At 38.8% G+C, this 24,692-nt stretch overlaps 2 protein-coding genes across 5 annotated transcripts in view; both read right to left on the bottom strand.

The window, feature by feature from the left end:
• eif4g1b (eukaryotic translation initiation factor 4 gamma, 1b) overlaps nucleotides 1–10,158 on the bottom strand; it is a 35,056-nt gene extending 24,898 nt beyond the window's left edge. For 3 of the 4 annotated variants that reach the window (XM_014991743.2, XM_088011706.1, XM_088011707.1), the window contains exons 1-5: nucleotides 10,084–10,158; nucleotides 4,634–4,690; nucleotides 4,426–4,547; nucleotides 3,718–3,804; nucleotides 3,057–3,089 (exon numbers count right to left, since the gene is read on the bottom strand). In XM_014991743.2, the coding sequence (XP_014847229.2) occupies nucleotides 3,057–3,089; nucleotides 3,718–3,804; nucleotides 4,426–4,500 (195 nt within the window). In that variant the 5' untranslated portion in view covers nucleotides 4,501–4,547; nucleotides 4,634–4,690; nucleotides 10,084–10,158. The remainder of the gene's footprint in view (nucleotides 1–3,056; nucleotides 3,090–3,717; nucleotides 3,805–4,425; nucleotides 4,548–4,633; nucleotides 4,691–10,083) is intronic. The other variant, XM_014991745.2, reaches the window with a different exon arrangement.
• Nucleotides 10,159–11,674: 1,516 nt separating this feature from the next.
• On the bottom strand, nucleotides 11,675–24,654 carry psmd2 (proteasome 26S subunit ubiquitin receptor, non-ATPase 2). The gene is made up of 21 exons (XM_014991752.2): nucleotides 24,419–24,654; nucleotides 22,683–22,739; nucleotides 22,426–22,590; nucleotides 21,777–21,898; nucleotides 20,992–21,216; nucleotides 20,738–20,896; nucleotides 20,436–20,580; nucleotides 20,131–20,191; nucleotides 19,265–19,411; nucleotides 19,054–19,160; nucleotides 18,632–18,759; nucleotides 17,693–17,780; nucleotides 17,445–17,607; nucleotides 17,225–17,326; nucleotides 16,972–17,123; nucleotides 15,278–15,361; nucleotides 14,893–15,061; nucleotides 14,604–14,698; nucleotides 14,390–14,516; nucleotides 14,144–14,262; nucleotides 11,675–12,397 (listed from the first exon to the last, which is right to left on the bottom strand). Exons 1-21 carry the CDS (start codon nucleotides 24,539–24,541, stop codon nucleotides 12,215–12,217), a joined length of 2,721 nt encoding a protein of 906 aa, XP_014847238.2. The 5' UTR covers nucleotides 24,542–24,654; the 3' UTR covers nucleotides 11,675–12,214.
• Nucleotides 24,655–24,692: the final 38 nt, after the last annotated feature.

The following is a 24,692-nucleotide window of genomic DNA, read 5'->3' as shown; positions in this document are numbered from 1 at the left end:
ACAGTTTGTGTATGAATATATGGCCAGGATCCAACTGGAAACATATTAGCCCCGCCTGTCAGCAGAGATAAAGCAGCTAATACGAGTTCATTCAGAGCCTCCTCATTGACATTCTGCTGCAGGCCTGGGAGCTAACAAACTGACACCAAGCCAATCATGCAAACCCCTGCCAACTATTACACACACATCCTCACCATGAAAAAGGAAAAAAAGAAAAAAAAAGATGAAATCCAGTTACCTGTAGCGACCTGAAGCTTCCCTTCAGCAGCACAAACAGATCAAACACAGAAACACGGCAAACAGATGGAGTCAGAAGGTGGAAGAAAGACGATTGAGAAACAGAAAGCATCAATCAGAGCAGAGAAACGGCCCTTTCTGAGGCAAGCGGTGAGCTAACAAAGAACATGCAGAGAACAGTGGATCGCAGTAAACCAAGAGCTCAAAAGAATCCAGGCACTTTAGAAGATGAAGATGGACACTATTTTAAACATTTTTTTTTTTAGAACCAATAACCAGTGGTTACCCTTTGACAGGATTTTTATACAGTAAAGCGTCAGTGAAAGCCAGTAAAAACAAACGTCTGATTTCAAACCGCCTATTTCAATAAAATGCTGACCACAGTACGTCAGACGTGCACTAAAAATGAATACAAAAAATCCTGTTCCATTTATAACTAGTTACTGTGAACTTTCTTTCAAAGAATGAATTTAAATGTTTTTGAAACGGCTTTCTTGTCTGTCAACTGGAGACGGTTTTAGTCCTTTACTTCCTCAAGTTTGCATATTTCCCCCGAGTCGTCCGGAGGTGATGCGTCAACAGCTCAGGTCGTGGCGTTTTTAATGAATCACCTGTAGACTACCTAATGAGCAGTCAATCTCTTCACTGCAGCAGACAGCAGTCAAAACACTGTCAGTCTGGAAAGCCTGGGAGGAATTTTAATGAGGGAATCAAACAAACAGCTTCTTATTGTGATAAAATAATTTGTCACCATCTAACATTACATATAACACTCTACTGGAAATTACTGCCACAAGTTAATTCTGTTAGATTTAGTATTTTCTTTTTTTTTTTATTTGTCGTTACTTTAAACAAGATTGTGAGGATGTATTCTCCAGCTGTGACTCATTTCATCAGTCTAATTTAAACAGGAACCCTTAAATCAGCTTGATTCCTCTCCTGTTCCATCCTATCACTTGTGAATAATACATCAAGATACCTGAACCCTTCCGCATAAGACAGACTGACCCCATGGAGTGAGCAGTCTTCCTGTTATTAGATAAGAAGCATGAGCTCAGACTTGGAGGAGCTAATTATTATCCCGGCAGCTTCCCATTCAGCTGCAAACAGCTCCAGAAAAGCACGGTGAGAGAGACCCAGCTTTCAGCTTCAACGCGCAAACAAAACCACGTCATCTGCACAAAGCTCATTTGAAACCCAAAGTAAACACACTTGTCTCCATGCCTACACCTGGAGATCCGGTTCATGAACGCCTCATACACAACGGGAGGACAAAGAGCAGTTTCCCAAACTTCAACCTTAAAATGCTCACACTTTCGAGCTTTTTAGACTATGCTGAGCATCCCACAGTTGTCTTGGGTGATTCTCCAGTTCAACACGTGGACCGAACCAAAAGGTGAAACAACTGCGACTGAAGTTGGTGAAATATTTTCATATCTCGCGCTACTTTACATTATGTAATATTTTATCTTTTTGAAATCAGCGGACTAAGAGTGAAAGAACACAAATAAGTACATTGCTGAACTAAAGAATACCAGTAAGCATAAATTCTGGTGGATCACCCAAATAGTGAAGCTAAATATTTGATTCAAATGTAAATGTTTAAAGAGATTTTTTAAATTCAGCCATTTTGCTCTTTGTAAAGCCCCTTTGGCAGCAAAACAGCCTGATGTCAGATAACTGGCTGAGGTATTTGCCGAGCCTGCAAGAGGCTGTTTAATAAGCTTTTGTTGCCTGGTGTTTAATGTAGTGTTCAAAATAAGCAACACCTTAAAAACAGTCACTTTTGGTACTCTGTAATATTCAAGCTATAAGTCTTTTTTTTGTAGTCAGAAATGCTTTTAAACCAATATATTAATATTTATTTAGTTTAATGGAGGAGTTTAGCAGAACTCACTTTCGTCAGCCAGATGTTTGACAGTGGGAAGCAACAGGTGGTGCTCTGCTCTACACAAAGCAGAAGAAAACTTTGGTACTTTCTCTAACAACTCAAAGGAAATTTAACAAAGACAGCACTTTAGTTGGTGTTCTCAAACTAATGGCATGCCTCCCCACGAAGGATGTTAATCAAGGCACTTCTCTAAAAAGGAAACAACTTTAGTTTCATAAAACTTATTTACCTTGAATCCTTTCACAAGGATTTACCCTGGAAGACAGATTCAGGAAATATTCTCCTCAACTGTAACACTGTATGTGCAAGAGCTCATGCATCCTTACTTTAAGGCTCAAACTTCCAAACTGAAGATTTGGGAAAATCTCCAAAGCACAACCTAATTACCAAGGCTGAAATCTGATTTTTAAAAGACGGTAAAGATGTCTGGTTCAAAATAAAAAATAAAAAATCTGAAAAATCTGTTTCAAAGTGTTTGGATTTTCCCAGTTTGAGATATTCCGACTGATTTAATGAATTATCCTTTGATCTTTTGTTCTGTCAGGTTGACTCCTCCATCCAAAACCTTCTCCAAGCATCACTCACCACAGTGTGCTACAGCCAAGATGCCAAACCTTTGTTGTTACAAAACACAACTTAAGAAGAAGAAATCTTTCGGTGAAGCTGATAAAGGAGCGTGACCACCAGGATTCACACTACTGAATCCTTACAAAGATCTGAAGCAACTTTGTCCTTAGTGGAAGTAAACAATGAATTTATGCAAACATAAAAGCATGAAACGCAGTGTTTCAGTTTTGATGTAAAAGAAGATTCTATTCTGTTTTTTTTTATGTGTTTTATTCGTAAAACAAGGGAAGGGTTAATTCTCAACTCCTTTGTAACCATTTGATTCCCACCACCCAATGTTAGTCAGCTGTGCTGTTAGTACCTGTTGGTGTAAAGGTCGGGGCGCAGGGGCAAACTAGAGGAGGAGGAGAGGCAGACAAGACAGAGGTTAAAGACAAGCTCAAAGTTCATGCATGACTCTCCATTTACAGTTTTCTCTTTTACATTCGCACCTGATTTCCAAAACAACAAGAAAAGTGAAAAGCCAACTTTCTACCATAAAACATGAGCAGGAAGGTCAGAAAGACCACCACTAGTGTAACTCTTAACTGTCAGCTTCTTTTTAACAAATAAAAACTAGATATCAGATGTCCCCTGATGGATACATATTAATTACCTTAAGGCCCCAATTCAGCACCAAGTGAAAAATCACTCCAATTCTACAAAGTCATGCAAGATGAAATGAGCTGTGAAAGAGCTAAACCATGCAGATCGGATCAAAATGAGCTTAGAGAATGAACACCAGAAGTGGTGAGGAAATGTGAGAAGAACCCATGAGAATACAGACAACTTGAACCATTAAACACATCTATACTGTTTGTTCCTTTTATTTCCCATAGAAAGAGATATATTGATATATTCCATGCCTTATGACAATTTTTGACTGAGCAAGCCTTGCTGAAGAAGAGAGAAAAAGCTTGGTTCATTGATGTGAAAGGAAAAGCATCATTGTAGGTGAGGGCCAGGTCAGCGGTCAGTCCTACCTGTCGAGGCTGTGGCGTGGGGTTCATCTGTGGAGGTGCTGGGGTCGCGAACACAACAGAGGAAGGCTGCCCAGGGGGGAACGAGGGCTGCATCAGACAGAAATGGACATAAACATGAGAAAAACGTGAAAAGGAAGGCTGCCCTGAAGCAATGAGAGGTAGGAACATCAATATGTTAGAGCTTCACACAATATGAAAACACAATTGTTATACCAAGAACTGTTCTAAAAGCCTCTTAAATGATAGATTACTATGAATTTTGTTGCTACAAATGGAAAACATTCAGGTGGGAGTTGAACAAACCCAATGTAGGGAGTGAACGCTGCGCCTCTGTTAGAATCAGAGAAATGCCCAATAAATCTCTGTTTTTTTCTCACAGAGAACCAGCACGGCGCCAGAGCGCTATCAGGCCTGAATATTATATTAAAGTATAGATGCTCCATTATTTTATTTCATCAGAGCCGAGATCAGACGCAGAGTCCACTATAACCTACCCACATCATCAAGCCAGCATGCTTTGCACAGGTGAAAACATGGCAAATTTGGAAGTAATTGTGATTTTTTTTTTTTATATAATTCATGAACAGCAACTTTTTGGTTAATATGAAAATTACAATATATTTAGGCCAACATGATCAAATGCTTGGATTTTTTTCTCCTCTGATGAACCTCAGTGAGATTAAACTTTATGAACTTCATGAGACTTACCTGTGAAAGACCAGGGGAGGGGACAGGGTGGGGGGCGGAGGGGGGTCCCGTTATAGGCTGTGGTGCTTTATTCATTTCATGGGGTTCTGCATGGGGAGGCAGATGTGGACCTGTGTAAAAATCTAACAAAATAGAAAACAGAAGGCCTCAGTTGGTGTGTAAAAAGGTTAAGATGTGTTAAAAACAACAATAAAAAAAAACGGCTTACATTTATGATTTTTCTCTTAGGTCCAAAGAGTAGTTTATGTGCGGAAGAATATTTTTCCTGAAAGACAGAAAAATTCTTAATAATGACAATGTTCTGGCTTCATGTACATTTTTACACTCGGCAGCATTTAATTACTTGTTTCTCAGTTGATTAAAGAGCAAAAACACCACTGACCACAAACAAGTAGATAAAGAAAATAAAATGCCCTGTGTTACATTTTTGTGTTTCCAAATCCAAAAGCTCAAACTCCAGGCTGGAGAGACTTGTATTTAACTTTTAAAAAACTGCCTCACTTATTGTGCCTACGAATGAGTCATGAGTTAAACATGAAGAGCAACAATAACTTATTTGGATGAAATACAAACATTTCACAGAAATATTTCACTGCTTGTCTTTTTAAAAAACAAAGAATCGAACAAAGCATGCACAACACCTGAGAAAATAATGCTTCAAGTTTTTTTTTTGTTTTGTTTTTTCCCCATGTTGTAGCCACAGACCTCAGTGTACATTTGAATTTGATGTGACAGACAACAATGCATGGCTTTCAAGTATTTCTTACAAATCTGAAAATACAAATGCAGTAGTATTTAAGTGACCCCAAAACAAACTAGAATTGACTGCTTAAAAATACATTGAACTGATTTTTTTCTTGATGTGACAAAATGTGAAAAGGTTAAAAAATATGAATATTTCTTCAATCTTTCTTACAAAAAAATAGACACAAGAGAGATGCAACTTTTATAATAGCAAATTTTTATAACATCCATCTGAAATACATAATGTGGATCACATCCAGCTATTACCAGTAAATTAAAATTGCTACCAGCAGTGACCAATAATGAACAATTTATAGAAGCATCCAGTCTGTTCACTAAACATGGAATAAATAAATCCTAACTTTAATCATAAAAGTGCAACGTAATGTAAATGAATGAAAAGCATTTGTCATTTAAAAGCTTCCCTACAGTTCTATGACTCTTTCTTGTGATGACACATTTGTTAATTATAGCTAAAACCTCTATTATATATGCCAATGGCACACTTCTACACCAATCTGCCCACCCTCCCCCCTTACTGACACAACAAAAGGAAGCAACAGCGTAAAAGCCATGAGTCATGGTGATTTAAGGGTGTTTTTAAAGGAAATCACGCTGCAGAAGGGACTATAACCCCTGATCTTTTCAAAACTATAACATGACATATAATGACATGACTACATTTGCTTTTAACCGAGTAATAGTTTCCATTCATTCAGCCAGATGGCATTACTGGCTTAGACGAAACGCTGGTGAAGACATTAACATTTAAAGTTTTGCAGTTATTGATTCAGGCAAGATATGAGGACAGGATAAAACCGTTGAAATGTTGGAAGTCGGGGTAAAGAACAGACGGCACAAGTCAAAGTCTAAATCACACTTGCCAGGCCATGTAGGGACCAGAAAATAAAATAAAATGTTAAGTAAATAAACTGAGGGCTGAATGGGATCAATAAAAGACAGAGACGGTCTCATGGGCTTTCCTCTGGTGAGCTGGAAACCACACAAATAAAACCTATTGGATTTTGAGCACAACGCTAAGCAAACTTGTCTGACCAATTAAACGTTTAACCATCAGACATTTATGTATGCAGAACGAAAAAAAAGGAAAAGTTTGAAGAGAAAGTGAAGCAAAACTCCCACTGCACTCCACATCTCGCTGTGCTGCTTTCACACGCCGTCCTGTCATCTGAGCCGCCTCAACATGCGAGCACCACGGGGTTCCAAGACAGCCCCCATTTCAGAAACATGCTCCTCCAGATATTGCATAAGCATAATGGCCCAGTAATGGAGAGTGGCGGAGCACCTGTTTGCTGCAGACAAACTCAGATTAATGCCTCTTCAAATGCAAACATAAATACTAGACTGGCCTCGCTGCCTGAGCTGCATTCAGCCACAGTAAAAAAAATCTTTGCAATAAACCAACTCTGACTGTCCACATTTGACTTTATTTAACACTTTTCATCTTCATCCTGTTTTAAACATTTATTTTATTTTCCTGGTTGTTAAAGCAGTCGAGGAATCAAGCTAGTCTGATTCCTACTGCAGTGAAGAGCCGCTGACATCTGGCACTTTGCCAAAATCCTAATATTTATATTTTCCTGTAGCAGTATAAAAGACTATAGAGTAGGCAGAAGGTGGTTACAAAGTGCAGGAGTGACTCAAGTTTTCCTATGACTGTAAGGAGAACATAGAGTCCCACATCATTCCTCCACTTGTTGGATACTATTAGAGGTTTTTTCAGCTGAATTTGAAGGCATACAAAAGAAAAGAGTAATAAATCGGGTTAGGGAAAACCAAGGGACACACTGAATAATAAAGAGGTCAGTTTTGAACTCAAGATTTCAGTCTCTCTCTGGTCAGGCAGCACACCATACCCCAACTGTGCTGCCGTCCTTCTGTATAGCAGTAATATTTTCGAAACAGCATTATGGTGGACTAAAAATCATAAAAATAAACCTTTTGCAAAAACTGTCTAAAAGCTACAGGAGAACAGTGGTGCTGTTACTGCACCTTAAAATTTCATAGTGGTACAACTACTGTCGCAGAAAAAGAGAAGAGAAGGAGTGGAATAAAAGAGAATGAAGAAAAAAACAATAGAAAATCTTGAAATGGCGATATCAGGTGCAATATCCCATTTCTTCTGCTGCCATGAGATTCCATCCAACTGGCTAAATGTTACATCAGCATGAAAAATGCTAAATCATAACACTTATTATGTCAGCCAACAATTACGGCTCTCCCAACATGCCTTTGTGATATGAACATTGCCTTCACTGATACTGGAAAGAAAACATATTGAGCTGCCTTACATCTAACAACAACCTAATGTGGCAGAGGTAGCGGGTTGCACAAGAAGAAAAAAGAGGCAAAAGCAAAGGTAGAGGTAGCAGGTTGCACAAGAAGAAAAAAGAGGCAAAAGCAAAGCTTTGTGATATTATGGCGAGCTTGTGGCACACGGATATAAAACGTCTATGTGTCATATTCACTCATTCACACTAGTCAGATTATTTTTCTTAAAGAAAACAGCCTGAAGATAATTCATCTCGATTCAGTAATCTTACTGCATCAACATCAGTCATTTGAAACTTCATCTGCAGCGATTCCAATCAGTACATACTATGTCTGAGCAATAACAATGTGATTTTTGTCTGTGTGGAAGCAAAGATCCCAAATTTGTTATCAGAAGTTTTAGCTTCTGGTCTAGAACCCAAACAATGCAGATAACTTTGTCATTAAGTTTTGGTTTCGTCTCTCTGGCTTTAAACAACTCCTGCTAGGACTGATTACAATCACTTCTTCAATAAGTGATCCAATAGAAATCTCTGTTTTGAAATCAGTTGACAGCTCCTGGCTCACAGAGCTACAAATACAAAAAAAGTAATAAATACAATTTTAGTGTTATCTCAACTACTCTGATGAATATAGCCAACAAAATCAGCAGTGAATAATCAATTTAAGTGAATGACAAGCTATTGACACAGTCCACAGTGAAAAGGATTTGCATACAGTAAACATTATGCCTCAGCAACTACGCATCACAACACCTGTCATCATCTTCCTCCTCTCCCTCCGCCATCCTCCCAAAGCGTTTTTTGCCAGAGCCCACTCATACATGAACTCAGGGCATGTGGCAACAAAACTGTTACAGCATGGTTCTGACACACCATACATTTGTGCTGTGATTAAATTCTGGTTGAAGCATGCCTGCATCACAATGGCGGTTGTTTGCCAACAAAGAAAGAAATATTTGGGGTAAACATGTCTATATGTTATGCAGAGTAAACAACGTCCATTTTGGACTCACATCTCCTGCTAGAGTCACATGTCTGCAGTGTTGAACATCAGGATCATCCCTTCTGCAGCAATAAATAGTTCAAAAACGAACATCTAAGCCTTCTGTTCTCACCAATCTGAGTACATTATAGTTCAAACAACCATCACCAACACGTATTTAATGTGAAGTGAGGGCATAGCTGTGTTATGACACAGGGGCGTGTCTGTGTACGCGCAAGCAACGAGCTACGATGACATCTACTAACGTTAAATTCATTCATAAGAAACACTTTCCCCAAACATAAGCGCCTGTAAACACGCAACAGGAATGCCGGGCTGTTCCGGGATCTGCTCAGCGCCCTGTTAGCCATCATGCTAACTTTCCTAGGCCCAACCTGGATTCACCACGTGGTTTCTCCCGCTGTTGGCGCGATACGCCGCCCAGCAGCCGGCTTCACGCCAACCACGCCTAGGCCCGTCTTTAGCTATGACAACCATGCGTGTCTCCTAACATGAATCCTGCCAAGCCAAGAATTAGCCAGACGTGATAATCAATAAAGGATATCACTGACTGAAGTGAAAGCTCTTGATCGGTACTCGGTTGCTTCTCACAGGCGAAATATTAACATGAGCGTTGGATCAGCGCTGCACATGATAGCACCAGAATCACAAAAGAATAGTGATTGTTTTCTTATTTCGCACCCTAACGCACACCTGCCAACGGTGTCAGCCTTTGCAGCAGCGTCCACTGTTGCAATCCTGCAGATGCGGTATCCCAGATGATGCTCAAATGAAATCCAACATTTACCGACTCCTTGTCCTGCTTTGCCCCGGCTCAGAGGGCACTGCAGTTAGCAAAACTTGAAGAATTGTACAAAAGACGATAAATACACTGAAGCTTATTTAAAATACACGTCACACGATATATTTTTTCGTGTTTTATCTTAAAATGAGCGCAAAGAACAGTTTGTCTCGTGGACAGATAACAGAGTCGGACTGTGATGTTTGGATTCTTCACCGTAGAAACCACACGTCTCAGATTGCTGGCACCAAAATTGCATCGTAATCAAATGGCTCTGGCTATCAAATCATCACAGGCATGTTCTAGTTTGAAACTGTTCCAGATTTTTGTCTTAAACACAAACTGTGGAATGTATGTTCCATCACTTTCTGCCACAGCTAAAACAAATACAGTACAATCAAAGTGGTTTAACAGCTAGCGATGTAGTATACGGCTGGATAGCTACAGTATAAATAACGCTAAGCACTGATGCTACTGTCACTCTATTTCTTCGTATATGTAGTGCACAGCCCAGATTTTCCATCAAGTCACATGAGTAAGGACTCGTACTGGTAGTACGCTGTAGTGCTAGCTTGCTAGTCAGCGTAGCCCCTAGCGAAGAAAGAACACCCACGTCGTCTTAGCACGCAATGCTAACTAGCGCTAGCTAATCCCTGAAAACAGCAGGAGCAGCAGTCAGCACTCTACAAAGTCCCACCACAGAGCAATGTGCCGGGAATAAAACTATGACACTGACACTTAACTTATCCCCAGATAGTCAAAGTCAATATCCTGTGGTAGATATAAGAAAAACTATATATTTTAATGAAGAATTTGGCCGAGGACCGCGGTGTTACCTTTCTCTCCTTGAGTCCGCAGAGCCGGACGGACGGAAAGCTCCCCGGAAGCCGGTAGCTACTAATTCCGGCCAAAACTAGTCACGTGAAAATGTCCCAGGCAGTAATCATTCATTCGCACTATGGGTACTTTCACATCAGCAATAATCTTTCTAAAAACAAGCGTTAATGTGCTTAAAACTGAGAAAGTGTCATTATATGTTTACAGTTTAAACAGGTTCAAGCTCCAAAAGTTTTCATAGAAATTTAAAAGTAAACAAAGGACTTCAGGAAAGTGTTCAAAATGGTATTCCAAAGATTATTTTGGGATTCAGTCCTTACTTTGGTTAACTCAGTAACTCTTTGTGCCTGCCACTGCTTATTACAGTTTAATGCAGTTTACACCAATCTGTCAAAATCCCAGTTAGCTGGGATCTCCCTCTTGTCTTCTAGCAATGTTATACTAATAAAAGAAAGATTTTAAACATGTTTTGTCACAGCTATGGAAAATGTTATTGTTCTAGTGAGTATCAGTGACGACGTTGATACAATTTGGGTTCCTTCTCTGGCATATTACAACTTTGTATTGTGCCAGCCTCATTATCTATTTTGAATGGGATGGCTTTCTACTTTTCTTCAATCAGTGCTAGTTTTTGAGATTGGCAAGTAGTAGGTCAATTATAAAAAGCTGCATCCCGAGTAAGTAGATCAGGGGCATAAAAAATAATTTTGAGACTGAAAACAGTATTCTAAGAAAAAAAGCAAAAATTCAGAGAAAAAAGTTTGAATTATGAAAGTAAAGTCAGATTTTTTTTCCTTTAGTTGCCATAATCCTCTTCTGTATCATTTGCTTGTCTGTATATTTAAAAAAGCATAATTTAGAATTTGAGCTATGTTTCAATTGGCATTTTTCATTACAAAATTACATATTTTTCCAGAGTCAAATTTCAATATTTTCCTTTCAAATTCGATAGAAGCTGGACATTTAAGTTCAAAATACTAACTTTAAACCTGCCCGTGGAATCTTGTTTTATCCTGAAAAAAAAACACATAAAATATTTAGAAAATATTTTTGTCAAATAAAAAGTTTGAATAACAGAATGTATCATAACTCAAACCACACCTTATCCATTTACATAAGGTACCAGTTTCAATGTTAAGCTGTGAAACTGATTAATGCACATTTATGAGTAGTACAAAATAGAATTTTGAGAATTCAACTAAATTCAGAAATAGTTTATTCTAAAGGAAACCAAAGTACCTATAATCAAAGGATGCTGTCTGTGGGCAGGAAGGATCACCATAGCAGCCAGTCTTGCAACCAATCTGAAAAGGCCCCTTACTAAAAACCAGTGCTCTGTGACATTCTCAAAATGCAAACAACTCCATATCCAGAAAGCAGACACAATATTTAACATATCCTGGTCACAACATTTTGGCAAGCACGGCTAATCCACCTCATTTGTTTTTTCTTCTCATCTTTAAAACTTTCTGGTCTCATGGTTAGAAAGATGTTTAAGTTGTGGTTATGATCCTGGACAATTATGATTGATGGAAGAAATGGTTTGAAAAAAGCTTATATAACAAACTACAAATTCACACAATCACCACATTTCCATTGAGCTGATTTTATTGTTGATTTAACCTTTTACAGCACTGTAACAAAAGAAAAACACAAACAAAAAGGAAAACAAAAGTGATGGAGAATACATAACTTTAAATGCTCTAGTTACAAAAGGTGGCCAAGGATGTCTGCTAATGAAAATACCTGATGTTCAATCAGGATTGGGTTATTCGTGACTGAAAACTTTACAGGAGAGTGACAAACAGGTTCCATCTCAATTAACTGCTCCCAGGTCAGTCAAAGAACTGGGTCAGCATGTGAGGAGGAGGAGGATCAAAATTAGAGCAATGTGAAAACCATTTAGGTTGTAAAGGATGAGGTTCTAATTTATCCTCCCTTTTATAGCGCTCCAACCAAACACACCCCATCCATCCATGTTAAAGCGTGCTGGAGCTGGGCCACAGACAACAAATGATGATAGGCTTGTTTTGAGTCCTTTCAGCAATGCAATCAACAACCAAACAACTGCCAAGAGCCTCGAAGGACAACCCTCAGACACAAGGAAAGGCCAGAGAAAACGGGTGCAGTCTAGGTCTCATAGTTGGGGTTCTTGCGGAGGATAACAAATCCCTCCAGGATTGGCGTGACAGGGAGGTATTCCTCTGTGGCCAGCTCCGCCCGCTCTCCGTGAGCCAGCAGCACCGGTGTGGTGTGAGTCTGGAAACCTGTGATGGCCTTGGGTTTGCCTGCTTGGCCTACAATATCTACAGCCTGTGGGGGGAAAGGAATTACAAATATGCAATTAATTTTCATTTTCTTCCATCCTCACTGTCCAAGGGTTAGAGTTAATCAAGTTTAGAAGCTGGTAAAGGCTTTTGAATGTGAAGTCAGAGATTTTGGTACCAAAAAAAAAAAAAAAAAAAAAAAATCTTGCTTTATTTAAATCACCAGGAGAACAAATCTGTCCACAGGAGAGGTTTGTTTACACTTTCAGATTAAAATAGAAAGTGCTATGAAATAGAAAGTGATATCTAGAAGCTCACTGAAAAAAAAAAGTACAACAGTCAGAGATTTACTCTTTTTCTCCCCCACTCCCAAACAGCACACATTATTCCCAAGCACCAACAACAGCACTCTTTAGTTGGATGCCATTACTGATTTAAGAAGTAAGTTATTGTTGAAATCTGAAACAATACAGCTAGAAGAAAAACAAAACAAAACAAACAACTATATATATAAAAAAGTATTTTTTCTTTGAAATGCTGTTCAGGAAAGATCAATATTCTTCAACAGATAACAGCAAAGCTGAAAACTCTGGAGCTTTCGACTTGTGTTGTGAAACGCTATTCTCTAAGGGAAATAAGGATTCTCCGAAAGTAACAAACAAAAAGACGGCTGTATAATGCATAACCACACCAACAGCTAATATAAAAGGTCAAAGACATTTTAAATTGCCAACTCAAAAATTCTTCAGCCTGTTAATAAAAAACATGTTTTATGTCAACTGTTTTCCAACACATCCAGTATGATCTAAATTATGTTTCTATTACAAATAATTAATGACCATTTAATTAATTATCATTCATTATTCATAAGTGATTATAAATAATGAATAAGAAAAAAGGTCCATGGGAATTTTAATGGGAAATTGGAATTGGCTAAAAGTGGTTGTAAGAATGTCAGGAGAGGTTCATTCTGATTGATTCATCATTTTACAAATTCGCAATTACATCATATCCCCACACTGATTAAATCTTAACAGTTTACATCATAATCATGGTCTCAACTAAACATCAATTTAAGTAAATTTAAATTACTACTTATGATTTACAGAAAAAAGACAAGATAAATATCTAAGGAATTTATGCACGAAAAACTAGTTCTGGATATTATAGAGGAGGAAACCTGCAGCTGCCTTTTGACAGAATCCTGTTGGGATTTCCGCGGAAGTCTGCTTTATATTACTGATACTGGATCAACAATACTGAGTATTTTTTGCCACCACTTGCAAACCTTTAACATAAGGTTTTTTGTTAAAATTGTATCAATAATTTGAAAGGCTAATAATTTTAGTCATTTTATCCCCTACATTTATGCTACTGTGCCAATCTAATACTCCACATCTACATATTTCATGATATACTGTGCCTGGCTTGATTTCCTAATTTAGTGAAAACAAAATTAGGAAAACAGCTGCAAACATTACAACTCCGTTGGATTTGATTTGACTGGAAAAACAAAGTTGTGCATAATTTTCTAGTGGAGAAAAAGCAATACTTTGCTTTACAGGGTAACAAACTGCCTTCAGAATTAACTACACAGCTTTGCAAGATTAAATGTCAGTGAAACTGATTTATGCTGCCTGAAATTAAAGAGCAGCTTAATAAGAAACTGTTTGATTTTCTCCGAACTTGAACTACCACCCTCCCTAAAATCAATTGCATTACTTTCAAAAACATACAATTTGAAAACATTTTTGTAGTTGTTTAACAGGAGGCTAATTATTCTCGTCTTTACCTGTCCAACTCTGACAGACACAGGCAGCGGTCGCAGCTCCTCATCGAATGTAACCAGCATACGGGGCTGCATGGCAGCAACCAGGCCATAGAGGATGTAGTGAGACTTGCCCAGGATTACTGAAATGCACACAATGAACAACATGGGTTCATTAACAGACGACTGACAAAAATATTGAATTTTCCACTGCCAACACAGTAACAAATGTGTGTAGAGAACCAAGAGGAAAAAACAAAACAAACGTACTGTTCTTGACGTCAAGGAAGGAAACGAGCACGGTGAGTAGTCCGGCCACGGCAACCTGACTCATCAGCTGCCTGTCACTATGGTAGGGACAGAGTGTGAGTGTGCCTTTGCCCAGGTGAGTCAGACCCTGTGGACACGTCAACAGCAAAGGCTTAATAGATATTCACACATACACTAACGTCTGATGAAGGCTTCACGTTGTTGTGCCACACACCTGTGCCAGTCGGACCATGAAGAGATTGTTGGGATCTTTAGCATGATACTGGGCCAGTTGTCGCAACATGGCTGCCAAGCGGGCATTGTTTGTGCCTAAAGACAAGGAATTAAATTCAGACTACGCTACATTTTGAAGGGACTTTATGTAAGAAAATGAAAGAAGCATCTAGGTATTTTCTGTAAGAAACATCAAGGATTAAAAGAAAGTCTAAGAAATGATTTCACAGATAATATTCCATGCTAAAAGCAGATTCTAATATTTTTTAAACACTAAATCAGACGCGTACCACTGCCCACCATGCCCATGGCAAAGATGGAGTTGTGGGAAACCTCTGGGTCGGCGTCGTGAGAGAACTTGCTGAGGGTGTCCAGGATGTTCAGACGAGGGTTGGACACGGAGATGAGAGCGAGGGCCAGGGGTACCGCTCGCCTCAGGGTGGGCTCTCCATAGCGCAGCTGCAGCAGTGAAACATGAAAACATAAGCATCAACTAGAACAAAAAGTCACAACATTATTTGTCTGGTTTAAACTGATAAAAACAGCAACTCTTAAGATTTATCCCAAAATAAAAATATGGTAAAGATTAACAGGTGATAATAGAAATGAGAGAGACATAATAGAACAGACAATAATGTAAAAGGAAGAAGTTATGAAAAAATAAAGAAAACTGACCAGGTGTCCAAATGTTCGCAGAGCCATTTCAGAACCAATTTCCTCTCCCATGGCAATCAGGGCGATGCCGAGAACAGCAACCCCCTGAACGGAGAGAAACACGTCAACATAAACTTTCTTATTGAAACTCCTGACTTACAGTTCCAACGACCAAAGATGATGTCCAAAAAATATGAAGCAGTGTCTTGATATTTTTCATTTGATGGCTTGTGTGACCAAAGTGTGACTCGTTCACGCAGCCACGAGCACTTCTGCAGCTTTTTCTCCTTTTTTATCTCTTTTTCCCATCCAACCCCAATAATAATCACACTTATATCCACCATTTACTATGAATTAATCAATGTCAGTTGGATCTTTCTAATGCAATTGTGATGCAGTAACCAGCCATGTGAACTTTTTTAATCTTAATGTGAGCCACATAAAACCTCTATGTATAGAATAAGTAAATCTAAACATAAATTTTAGATTTACAAGAGGTGGTATAATACTTGTAGCTGGGTGTAAGTGATTTTTAGAGGCCAAAGCAGCAGTCAGAGGCTTTATGTGAGACAGTACATCGAAGCAGACTGATAGGTGAAGGCGCTCGCTTCAACAGTCCCCCTCAAGGCCGCTTCAGGCTGTGAGAAGCACCAACAATCGGTCTGGTAACACACACACAAAGGGGAACCTTGTTCTAGGCTTTGAATCATACTGTAAATAGGGATGATTCAAGAACTCAAGCCTGTAACTTTCTTATTTTGTCGCTCAAGTGTGAAAATGTCTGATAAAGAGCTGCTTAGATTTGTTGCCTGAAGTCAAACATTCCTTATGAGATAAGAAATATAGTCAGCTTCATCTCTATCACTTCTTATCATGGTGCATTTGTGTACCTATAAAGTTGGAAGTAACTTTTGCATTTGTTAATATTTTATTCTATCAGCAGGAAATAACACAATTTGGAAGATAAAAATGTTGCATGAATTCCCAATGAGGAAATCTTGATATACTCTTTGATGCTTCTTTATCAAAGGAAGAATGGAGCAATCATACACAAATGGGAGGGAAATATGGATGGAACATTACAGACACAACATACAAGAAATTTTTAGAGATGTGTGGAAGTAACTACTAACATTTTGAAATCGAGCAGCAGTGATGCCTACCATCTATTGAGATGTTCTGTGATGACTGGAATCATCAGATCATTGATAGATCAACAAGTTAGACAGATTCTGCTGTCATCAGAAAATCTTCATATTTGTAGGATACAATGCTATATTACAGAGGACCTATTAAGAAAAAAATCCCTTTCGGCAAGTTTCTGTACTTCTATTTATGCCTATACTGTCCTAACACTACGTCAAAAAACACTCACCTGTTTTCCGCTAATAAATTAATGTTTCTTGGTGTAGGGAAAATGAGCCGTTTCAGCACTTCTCCTGAAGTGGAAAGATTTCCTTTCCTGCAGGAAAGGAAAAAGATTCCTTTCCTGCAGTCATCCAATAAGTGGAGACAAAAAAATCCTGACTTAGTTAAACACATGCAGACCGCAGCCAGCAGTAAGGGAGCACAGAGCGTACACAACACTTTGGAAGAAAATTGTCAGAACTTTCAATCCAAAAAAAATAACGGAATCGTAAAACGATGTTGATTGAAAACACTGACACGGTCAGATTTGGTGTTCAACATCACCGAAGACCTCGACAAATCCTCACCTGGTGAGAGCCCATATCAGCAGCTGTCTCCTTTTTGTCTTTGTCTTTTTTATCTTTCTTGTCTTTGTCCTCATCCTTGTCTTTGTCCTTGGCTTCATAGTGCTCACTGCAGATATGGAGAAGCTGCTGCACTTTCAGCACATTCCCAGACCCTAGAGGGACAGAAGCAGAGTGTTTTAGGGTTAATCATTTGCTATTATGGTATATGTATCCACATATTAACACACAGTAAAAAAAAAAAAAAAAAGCTTACCTGCATACGCACAGATGTCCACTAATGTGTTAGCAAAGCTACGGAACGGTTCGGGAACAACCTGCAGAGCTGCCAGGGTCGTCTCAATTGCTTCCCCTTTACCTGAGGACAATAAAATGACCCCCTTTAGTCAGAAACGTACTTTAAAAAAGTGATTCAGTCAGCATGTCTTACACAGTTTGCATTGAATCATTTTATTCTCCTCACACTGTGAGCATACCCAGGTGGTTGAGTCCCAAACCCAGAGGCAGCCAACGAGCGTAAGTGTCCTTCAGCTCCTGTTCGTTCTTTTCCATGATGGTCTGAACGATGGTGGAGGTCACGTCACCGTTACACGACCCCACCGCTATCATGCCGCACGCCAGCGCCGTCACGCCAACCACCTTCACATTTTACACAAGCACTTCAATGGTACTGAACTGATACCCAGTAAAATAAAAGGTGGTCTAAATTGACGTTTAGTTGTACCTCCATGCTTGATTTAGAGTCTCCCATGACAGGAAGAAGCAGGGAGAGAACGTCTTCTCTGTTGGAGCCTGCATAAGCAAGACCCAGTCTGCAAGCAGAGAGAGTAAAAAAAGAAAAAATGATGTTTATCTGTACATCTACGTTATGCTAGGGCTGGGCAATAAACCGATATTATCGATAAATTATTATTATTATCTTTTTAAAGATCTTGTATTTGGAAAATCTGAATTCTTTTTCACCAATGCATTTCTGGAGTTTCCATAGTTTAGAGTGATGTCAGCACACCAAAGGCCTACCATCTTGTTAGCTTTGCAGCTTTTATTTATTTGAACTTTGAATTCAGTTCAGTTGAATTCACTCTGTGACGAAAGATTAGGGCCAGGCTAAGATTTTTATGTTTTAATTATGAGAGGAAAGTCATAATATTACCAGAATAAAGTTGTAATATTAGGAGAATAAATAAAGTAGCAATATTGTGAGAATTCAGTAGAGATAAACAAAAAATTTAAAATGAGGAATGTTGAGCATCATGTCAAGTTAGACTTTGGTATAGGTTTTACCGCCAATAATTAATCTATTATCACATCAGCACCAAATTATTATCAGTAGCACATCTTTGAAACAATCATGCGATTGTGCTAGATCTTTCTGCTAGTATTATGACTTTATTCTCCATTTAAATAAAAATTCCCATAGCCTGCCCCTAATGAGGGATGATTGAAATAATAGCCACTTTTAAAAAATATTTTCTGTCATCTGTAAATTATTTTTCAAAAAAGAAAGCAAGCAACAACAACAAAAAAATTCAATCCAGTATGAATAAAAAAATTATTTAAAAAATTGGGAATGTTATTTTCACGCCATATTGCCCACCCTTGTGTTGTGTTATGGAACTTTGTTAGAGCATCACAACATTTCTCTGCAGACAGAAAGCCTTACCCAAAGATGGCTCCTATCCTCATGATGTTGCTGTTGTGGAGAACGTAGTCCGAAAGCAGGGCCAGGGCTGGGTCACACTCGTTCCTCACGCCAGAGTTCACAATGCCACAGGCCAGGAGCGCACCAGACTGCAGAGCACAGGCACAGAGATGACAGTTTATCCATGACGTAGTTTCACTGCTGGTGCCAAGATGAAGCCCGGCTGACAGGCAGTGCCAAGACCAGATGTGAGGATAATCTGATTGTTTAAGCCACACGTTCAGACACGCTATTGGAACTTGGTTCTGATGCCACTTGTTGCCAGTTCTAATTTTATAGACTAAATTTTTCAAAATCCTCAATCCCTTTTCAGGTCAATTTTCAAATATATAAATTCAAAACTAAGCCTGTTGCAATAAGCAATTGCATGCACCCCATCGTACCTTAATGTAGTCCTCAGAGGAGTAGAGGTATTTGTCAATCTGAGTCAGACCACCGTCCACGTCCCAAAGCAGGATCATACCCAGAGAAGCAGCAGCACTCAGCATCCCTGAGGACATTCAGTTTTAAAAAATTAACAGATTCACTAAAGACAATAAGGATTACAACACATGTGAAAAATGTTGTATGTATGCTTGGTGGGTGTTCCTCTACCATGATCTTTGTTCTTGTACAGCCACTTGTTGCCATCATCTGTGAGCAGCTTGTCCTGTCCGAAGGCTGCGTTGACGAAGCCGTTCACAAAGGAGGAGGCCAGGTTCATACGAGCCGAGTCCACCTGGGAGCCGCTGCCGCCAAACCCTGTCACATGTCGCACAGAGGTGAGTAAACACACAGCGCGTTCAACTGAAAAATAATTCTGTTCACATGAGAGAAATGCAGCTTGTTAAACCACGGCTCCAATTGTTTTCATGTTTGATAACTCGCATTTCTAGAGTTCTCGGGGCTTTTCAAGCAAAGGTTTCAGAGTAGTGTTGGATGGGGAAACATTTCTATTTTGTGCAGATTTTCAAATTGGAAAATTAAGCAAGGAAGAGCAGAAAATGGAGGGAGTAATGACTGGATTATTTTCCACACTTATCTAAACTGCATAGGAGCCCTTCCAATTTCTTTTTTAAATGTGAAACAAGCTTCAGGGCCATTTATATTAAATTTCTCTCGTGAAATTTACACACAGCCTAAACCAAAAAGCAAACATGAAAAAAATATTAAATCTTGTGATTGTTTTATGTAATATTTTTGATGGAATGCCCATAAGAAGATGATAATAATGGTACAACACATTTTTAAAATTTTCTCATTATTGGGTCACAAGACTTTTGGAACTTGCATTTCGTCCCTTTGAAAGAAACTGTGGTTCTTTAATTTTTCTACAAAAGAAACGCATTTTGTAGCGCTAGCTGATGAGTCAGTTTTCAGAAAGTTGTGTAATGTTTGCAGCTCTTGGCAAATTTTAAGTTGGACAAGCAGTAATCATGGCTCTCTGTTATAGCTGATCAAACACTGGGAGTTGGACTCACTGTTGTTTTCCAGGTGGGTTTTGTAGATGTCATCTGGGACTTTGGGTTCCATGATATCCAGCTGGAATAAACAAAACACTTTGTAGTAAATAAAAGTCAAACGTAATCAGATAAGGTGATTAGCACAAAATCTGATTTCTAACACTGGTCTTCAAATTCCTAGCATCATGCTGCATGTGATTTAAAATCTACAGATTTAAGGAGTAATATATCTCTTGGATGTAATGATAAACCTCTTCCCAATAAAGTACAAAGAAAAATGTCAGTAACTTTTTATAAAGCATGTTGCGGCCACCATCTCCTACCTCTCTGGCCAAGGCCAAGAAGTTGCTGTTGAGCTGAACGTTGGACATGATCTCTGTCAAGTCTTCGTAGTCTTCTACGTCTTCATTGAGCTCCAAAAAGACGCCGTGACGGCCCAACATGAAAGCCATCTGCTTCTGGATGACGCTGCATGAAAAGGAAACAAACTACGTATTTAGTACAAATCCACAAAGACAGGGAGGCTTCACAACAACAAGCTAATATAACAATTGCTCATGTGATTATAAGTTTTCCGTAGTATAGTTATATTTCAGTTGGTCAACAAAAAGTAAATTTTCCTTACATGTCTTTGCAGGATGTGAAGATGTTTTCAACCAGCTCCATGTCATTGAGCATCAGGGCCAGCCGCAGAGCCTCTGGGTAACGGTTAAACTTTCTGAAGATGTTCAAAGCGCACCTCAGCAGGGCGGAGTTTTCTGGCTCAGGAACATAACTCACACAGCTAAAACGAAGAAAAACAAAAAAGACATTAAGCCAAAAGTGAAGATGCATATTTCTAAACATCAACTCTGCGTTTTCTGAGCAATGGGTGCTAACCTGGTGAGGTACAGGCAGACTTTTCCGTAGGCGTTTTCATCGATGTAGTCCCCCAGCATGTCCAGCCTCTCGATCTCCATCAGTAGGTCGCACGCCTCATGCTCTGCGTTGTGAGCCATATTGTAGGGCACAATCTCCTTCACCAGTTTGAGCAGAGTGTCCTGCTGGGCTTTGTCATTCTCCTCCACTTCCTGCCATTCTTTTGCCACCTCACCAGCAAGATGCCTAACAGAAATGGGAGAGAATTTGAGAATAAGCACTAATCTCAGATAAAGCTAAATAACATTTTATTGACAAGTCATAACACAATTTTACGTAACTTTTAAAATGCTCCTTGTCTTGTAGTCTATACTGCATAGAGAAGACTAGAGAAGTGCAAATAATCCAAGTTTTTAAATCTTGTTTCAGTGTTTTACTGAAGACTTTCTTGCCATATGTGCAGTGTCAAATATCTGATTAAAAATACATAAATATGTTGACATTAATATATGCAAGTAGAAACAACACCAAATTTACTAAAGAACAGATTGTTCTGGAACCACTGCATACAGAAAAAAATTAAACAGATATGTTCTAACTCTTATTTTCTTCTTCAAAACAAAAAACACAGCTTTATTATTGACCCAAACAAATGCAACTGATTTCCAACATAATCAAGCAGTTCTAATGACTAACAGATGGATAGAAAAAAGAAAAAGCAAAAACAAACATGTCAAAATCTCTACATTTCGTTTATCTGAAGGTTTTTACATATGGAATGACTCGTAGATTATTTATTTATTTACCTGACATATTCATGACCCCAGGAGGCCAGCTCCTCCTGAGAGCCCACCAGACGGTACTTCAGACATTCCCGCTCCCCGCTCATGGTCATGGCCAATACAGACACCACATCTGCACAGAAACGCTACAACAAAAACAGAAATAAATCATTTAGTCAAGTATGAAGATATCAGTATCTAAAGCATCATGATGAAGAGCTGATGTCATTGCCCTGTTCTTTTTTTTTGTTTGTCTGTTTGGTTTTACACACATAAATACTACTATTTAACTACATGCATAAGAGTTTAAATTAACTATATACTGAAATTGCTGTCACCGGTACTCTCCATCTCCTCTCACTGTTGTCAGCTTATTAGATGTTGAGCTTTACATGCAAAGTTTAATAGCAATAACAACCCCATTAAACAATCAGCTTCTATAATGCACACACGATCTGTCGGAAATAAGATCAGATTCCTGTGAAGATGCAAAGGAAGCAATAAGACTCATGTTTTACATGCAGCTGTTATCTCAAACCAACAATGAACACAACTGTGCTCATCGTCCCTTGGTGGTGGTGAAAAAAAAATTGAATCACAAAACGACAACGATTGGCATCATTTTGATGTTAGAATAAAATGTAACCTTACAGAAAGTAAAAACAAGGCTCACCTTGTTCTCTCCGGGGGTCATGCCCTCGTAGATTTCCTTTAGTTTGCCATAGTGTGGGCGCAGGAATTTCAGGGGCTTTGGTACGGAGGTCATGGAGGTGGTTGAGGAGCGGATTTGCCGCCTCAGCTCTTCTAGCGCTTGATGATGCAATGATGCGTTCTTCTCCTGTTGAGAAAAACAAGGAAGAAAATATTCTCAGCTGAAGATCTTATATCCTAACACACACACGCAGAAGAAAGGAAGTTTGCAACACTCACACTCAGCCTCTCCACCATCATCTCCAGGTCCTCTTGTAATTGCTTGTCTTCCTCTGACTGAGAAATTGTGACAAAATGAAAAATGTTATCACAAATGAAAGAAGATCATTTTACAAAAGAAAAGAGGCAATGATAGAAAAAAGCGTCACAATGGTGCATTCATGGTGCTTAATACAGGAGAGTGACAACGGTCAGAAAAAAGAAAATGGATCCGGTCAGTTATAGATTTACTTAATGATAAGATAAAATAATTGAGTCTTCATCATTTTCTTAAGTTATCAGTCTAAAAGCACAAAAGACATAACAAATTACATCAATAACCAAAGCTGTGTTTTTACTCTTTATGGCTCTGAGAAGAAGCCACAAAAGAAGCTAGTACTACTTTTTTATTTTTTACTTTTCTTTAAAATAAAAAGTACTCCTGAATCAATGCTTCTCTTTCTTCTTTCTTTTTTGTGTGCATGGTCTGTATCTCAAAATGACATTTTCCTGTGAAAGAGTTTTCCTCTCCATCGTTGCTACATGCATGCTTAGTATGACAGACCGCTACAAACTCAATGACACTATGCAAGTAACTGGAATTGAAATAAATGTATGATTCGACTGATGTGTGGGGGATTGACGCTACATAAATAAACTGAATTTGACTGAATTAAATTAACTCAAATAATTGCTCATCAGCAGCTGTACACCACTTCTACAAAAACAAGTTTTTGCAGTTTGCCATCTGTACCATACAGGTGTGTGTGTCAATAACATGCCTAGGAGGTTGAGTGCTGCGATGCATGTTAATATTGCAAAAAACTTAGGTGCTACATCACAAATTCTGTGGACCAAAGCCGGCAAAGTCAGTAGAATGTAAAAGTTTAAGAAAGTGAACTAACAACAAAGTCTCTTCTCTATACAACACAAAAAGGCAGGATGACTCAGGTTTGCAAAGCTGCTTTTGAATCTACCACAATTTCAGAAAAATGCTATTTGAACAAATGAGATAAAATCAGAGATGTTTGATCAACATGCACTGAAATGTTAATGAAAAATAATCTAAAGTCTCAGAATTGCACGCCTACTGGATTATTCTAGTTAATAAAATAGTTATGTGAAATTTCTGATGAACATATCCGAGTTGACAGTAAGTGTACGTGGTCTATAAAACAGTAGACCACCCAATGGACTGAATATTTGTGGGTGACTTATCCAATTTTACCCATTTATCGGCGACTTTCATACGCCGTGGAGTTACAAGTCACACGTATGGAAACATATAAACAAAGCAGACTAAGGTCAATGTGTTCAATACATTTAAAATCATTTGACACAGTTAATTTAATTAACTTATGATAAGCTTAATCACAGATGCAGTTCTGTCAATACGAAGCACATTTTGCTGTGGGGTTATTGTTTAGGCCCAAGCTGCTGTGTCATACAGTAAAGTTTAGCTAGTAGCACAGCGAACACGGTAGGACGGATAATGCTAGGCTAACAGTAGCTAAAGGGCTTGAACTTCAGTCATTTGTCCTGTTAAGGCTGTAAGTACATACCAGTGTTAACATTTTAAGGGGTATGTTTACAATTCAGAAAACCAAGGGGTTTTAGATGGTATAATTAAATACCAGAGACTATGCCCCGCTATGTCGGTGTTGTCAAAGCGACGGTGACTAAGGCAAATATCTGCTCCAGACCCTGCGCTTATAGTTAGCACATTTTCAATGAATCACCACGCTCCCCAAACTTACCAGTTCTTGTTCCTCCTTCTTTTCTTTTTCTTTCCCAGGGGACTGCTGTCCCTTTTCCTTATCCTTGTCCTTCTCTCCCCCCTTTTCTGTAGGCTTATTATCTTTCTTTTTTGCTTCTTCCATGGTGGTAGCTATCGGTTAGCTAGGGAACTGTGCCGACTGGTAATTGACTTCTTCTGATAAGACGTTACAGCGTGTTTACCCTTGAGCGCCCCTGGTGTGTAGTGGAGAGCTGTCTTTGCTGCCTGTGCTACTTCACGTACCATAAAAATAG

This window comes from Poecilia mexicana, unplaced genomic scaffold (genome assembly GCF_051168715.1).
Source record: "Poecilia mexicana isolate PSO_F unplaced genomic scaffold, ASM5116871v1 scaffold_13, whole genome shotgun sequence".
NCBI classification, from domain to species: Eukaryota; Metazoa; Chordata; class Actinopteri; order Cyprinodontiformes; family Poeciliidae; genus Poecilia; species Poecilia mexicana.
The sequence above is the reverse complement of the archived record's forward strand: the minus strand, read 5'-3'. Positions and strand labels throughout refer to the sequence as shown.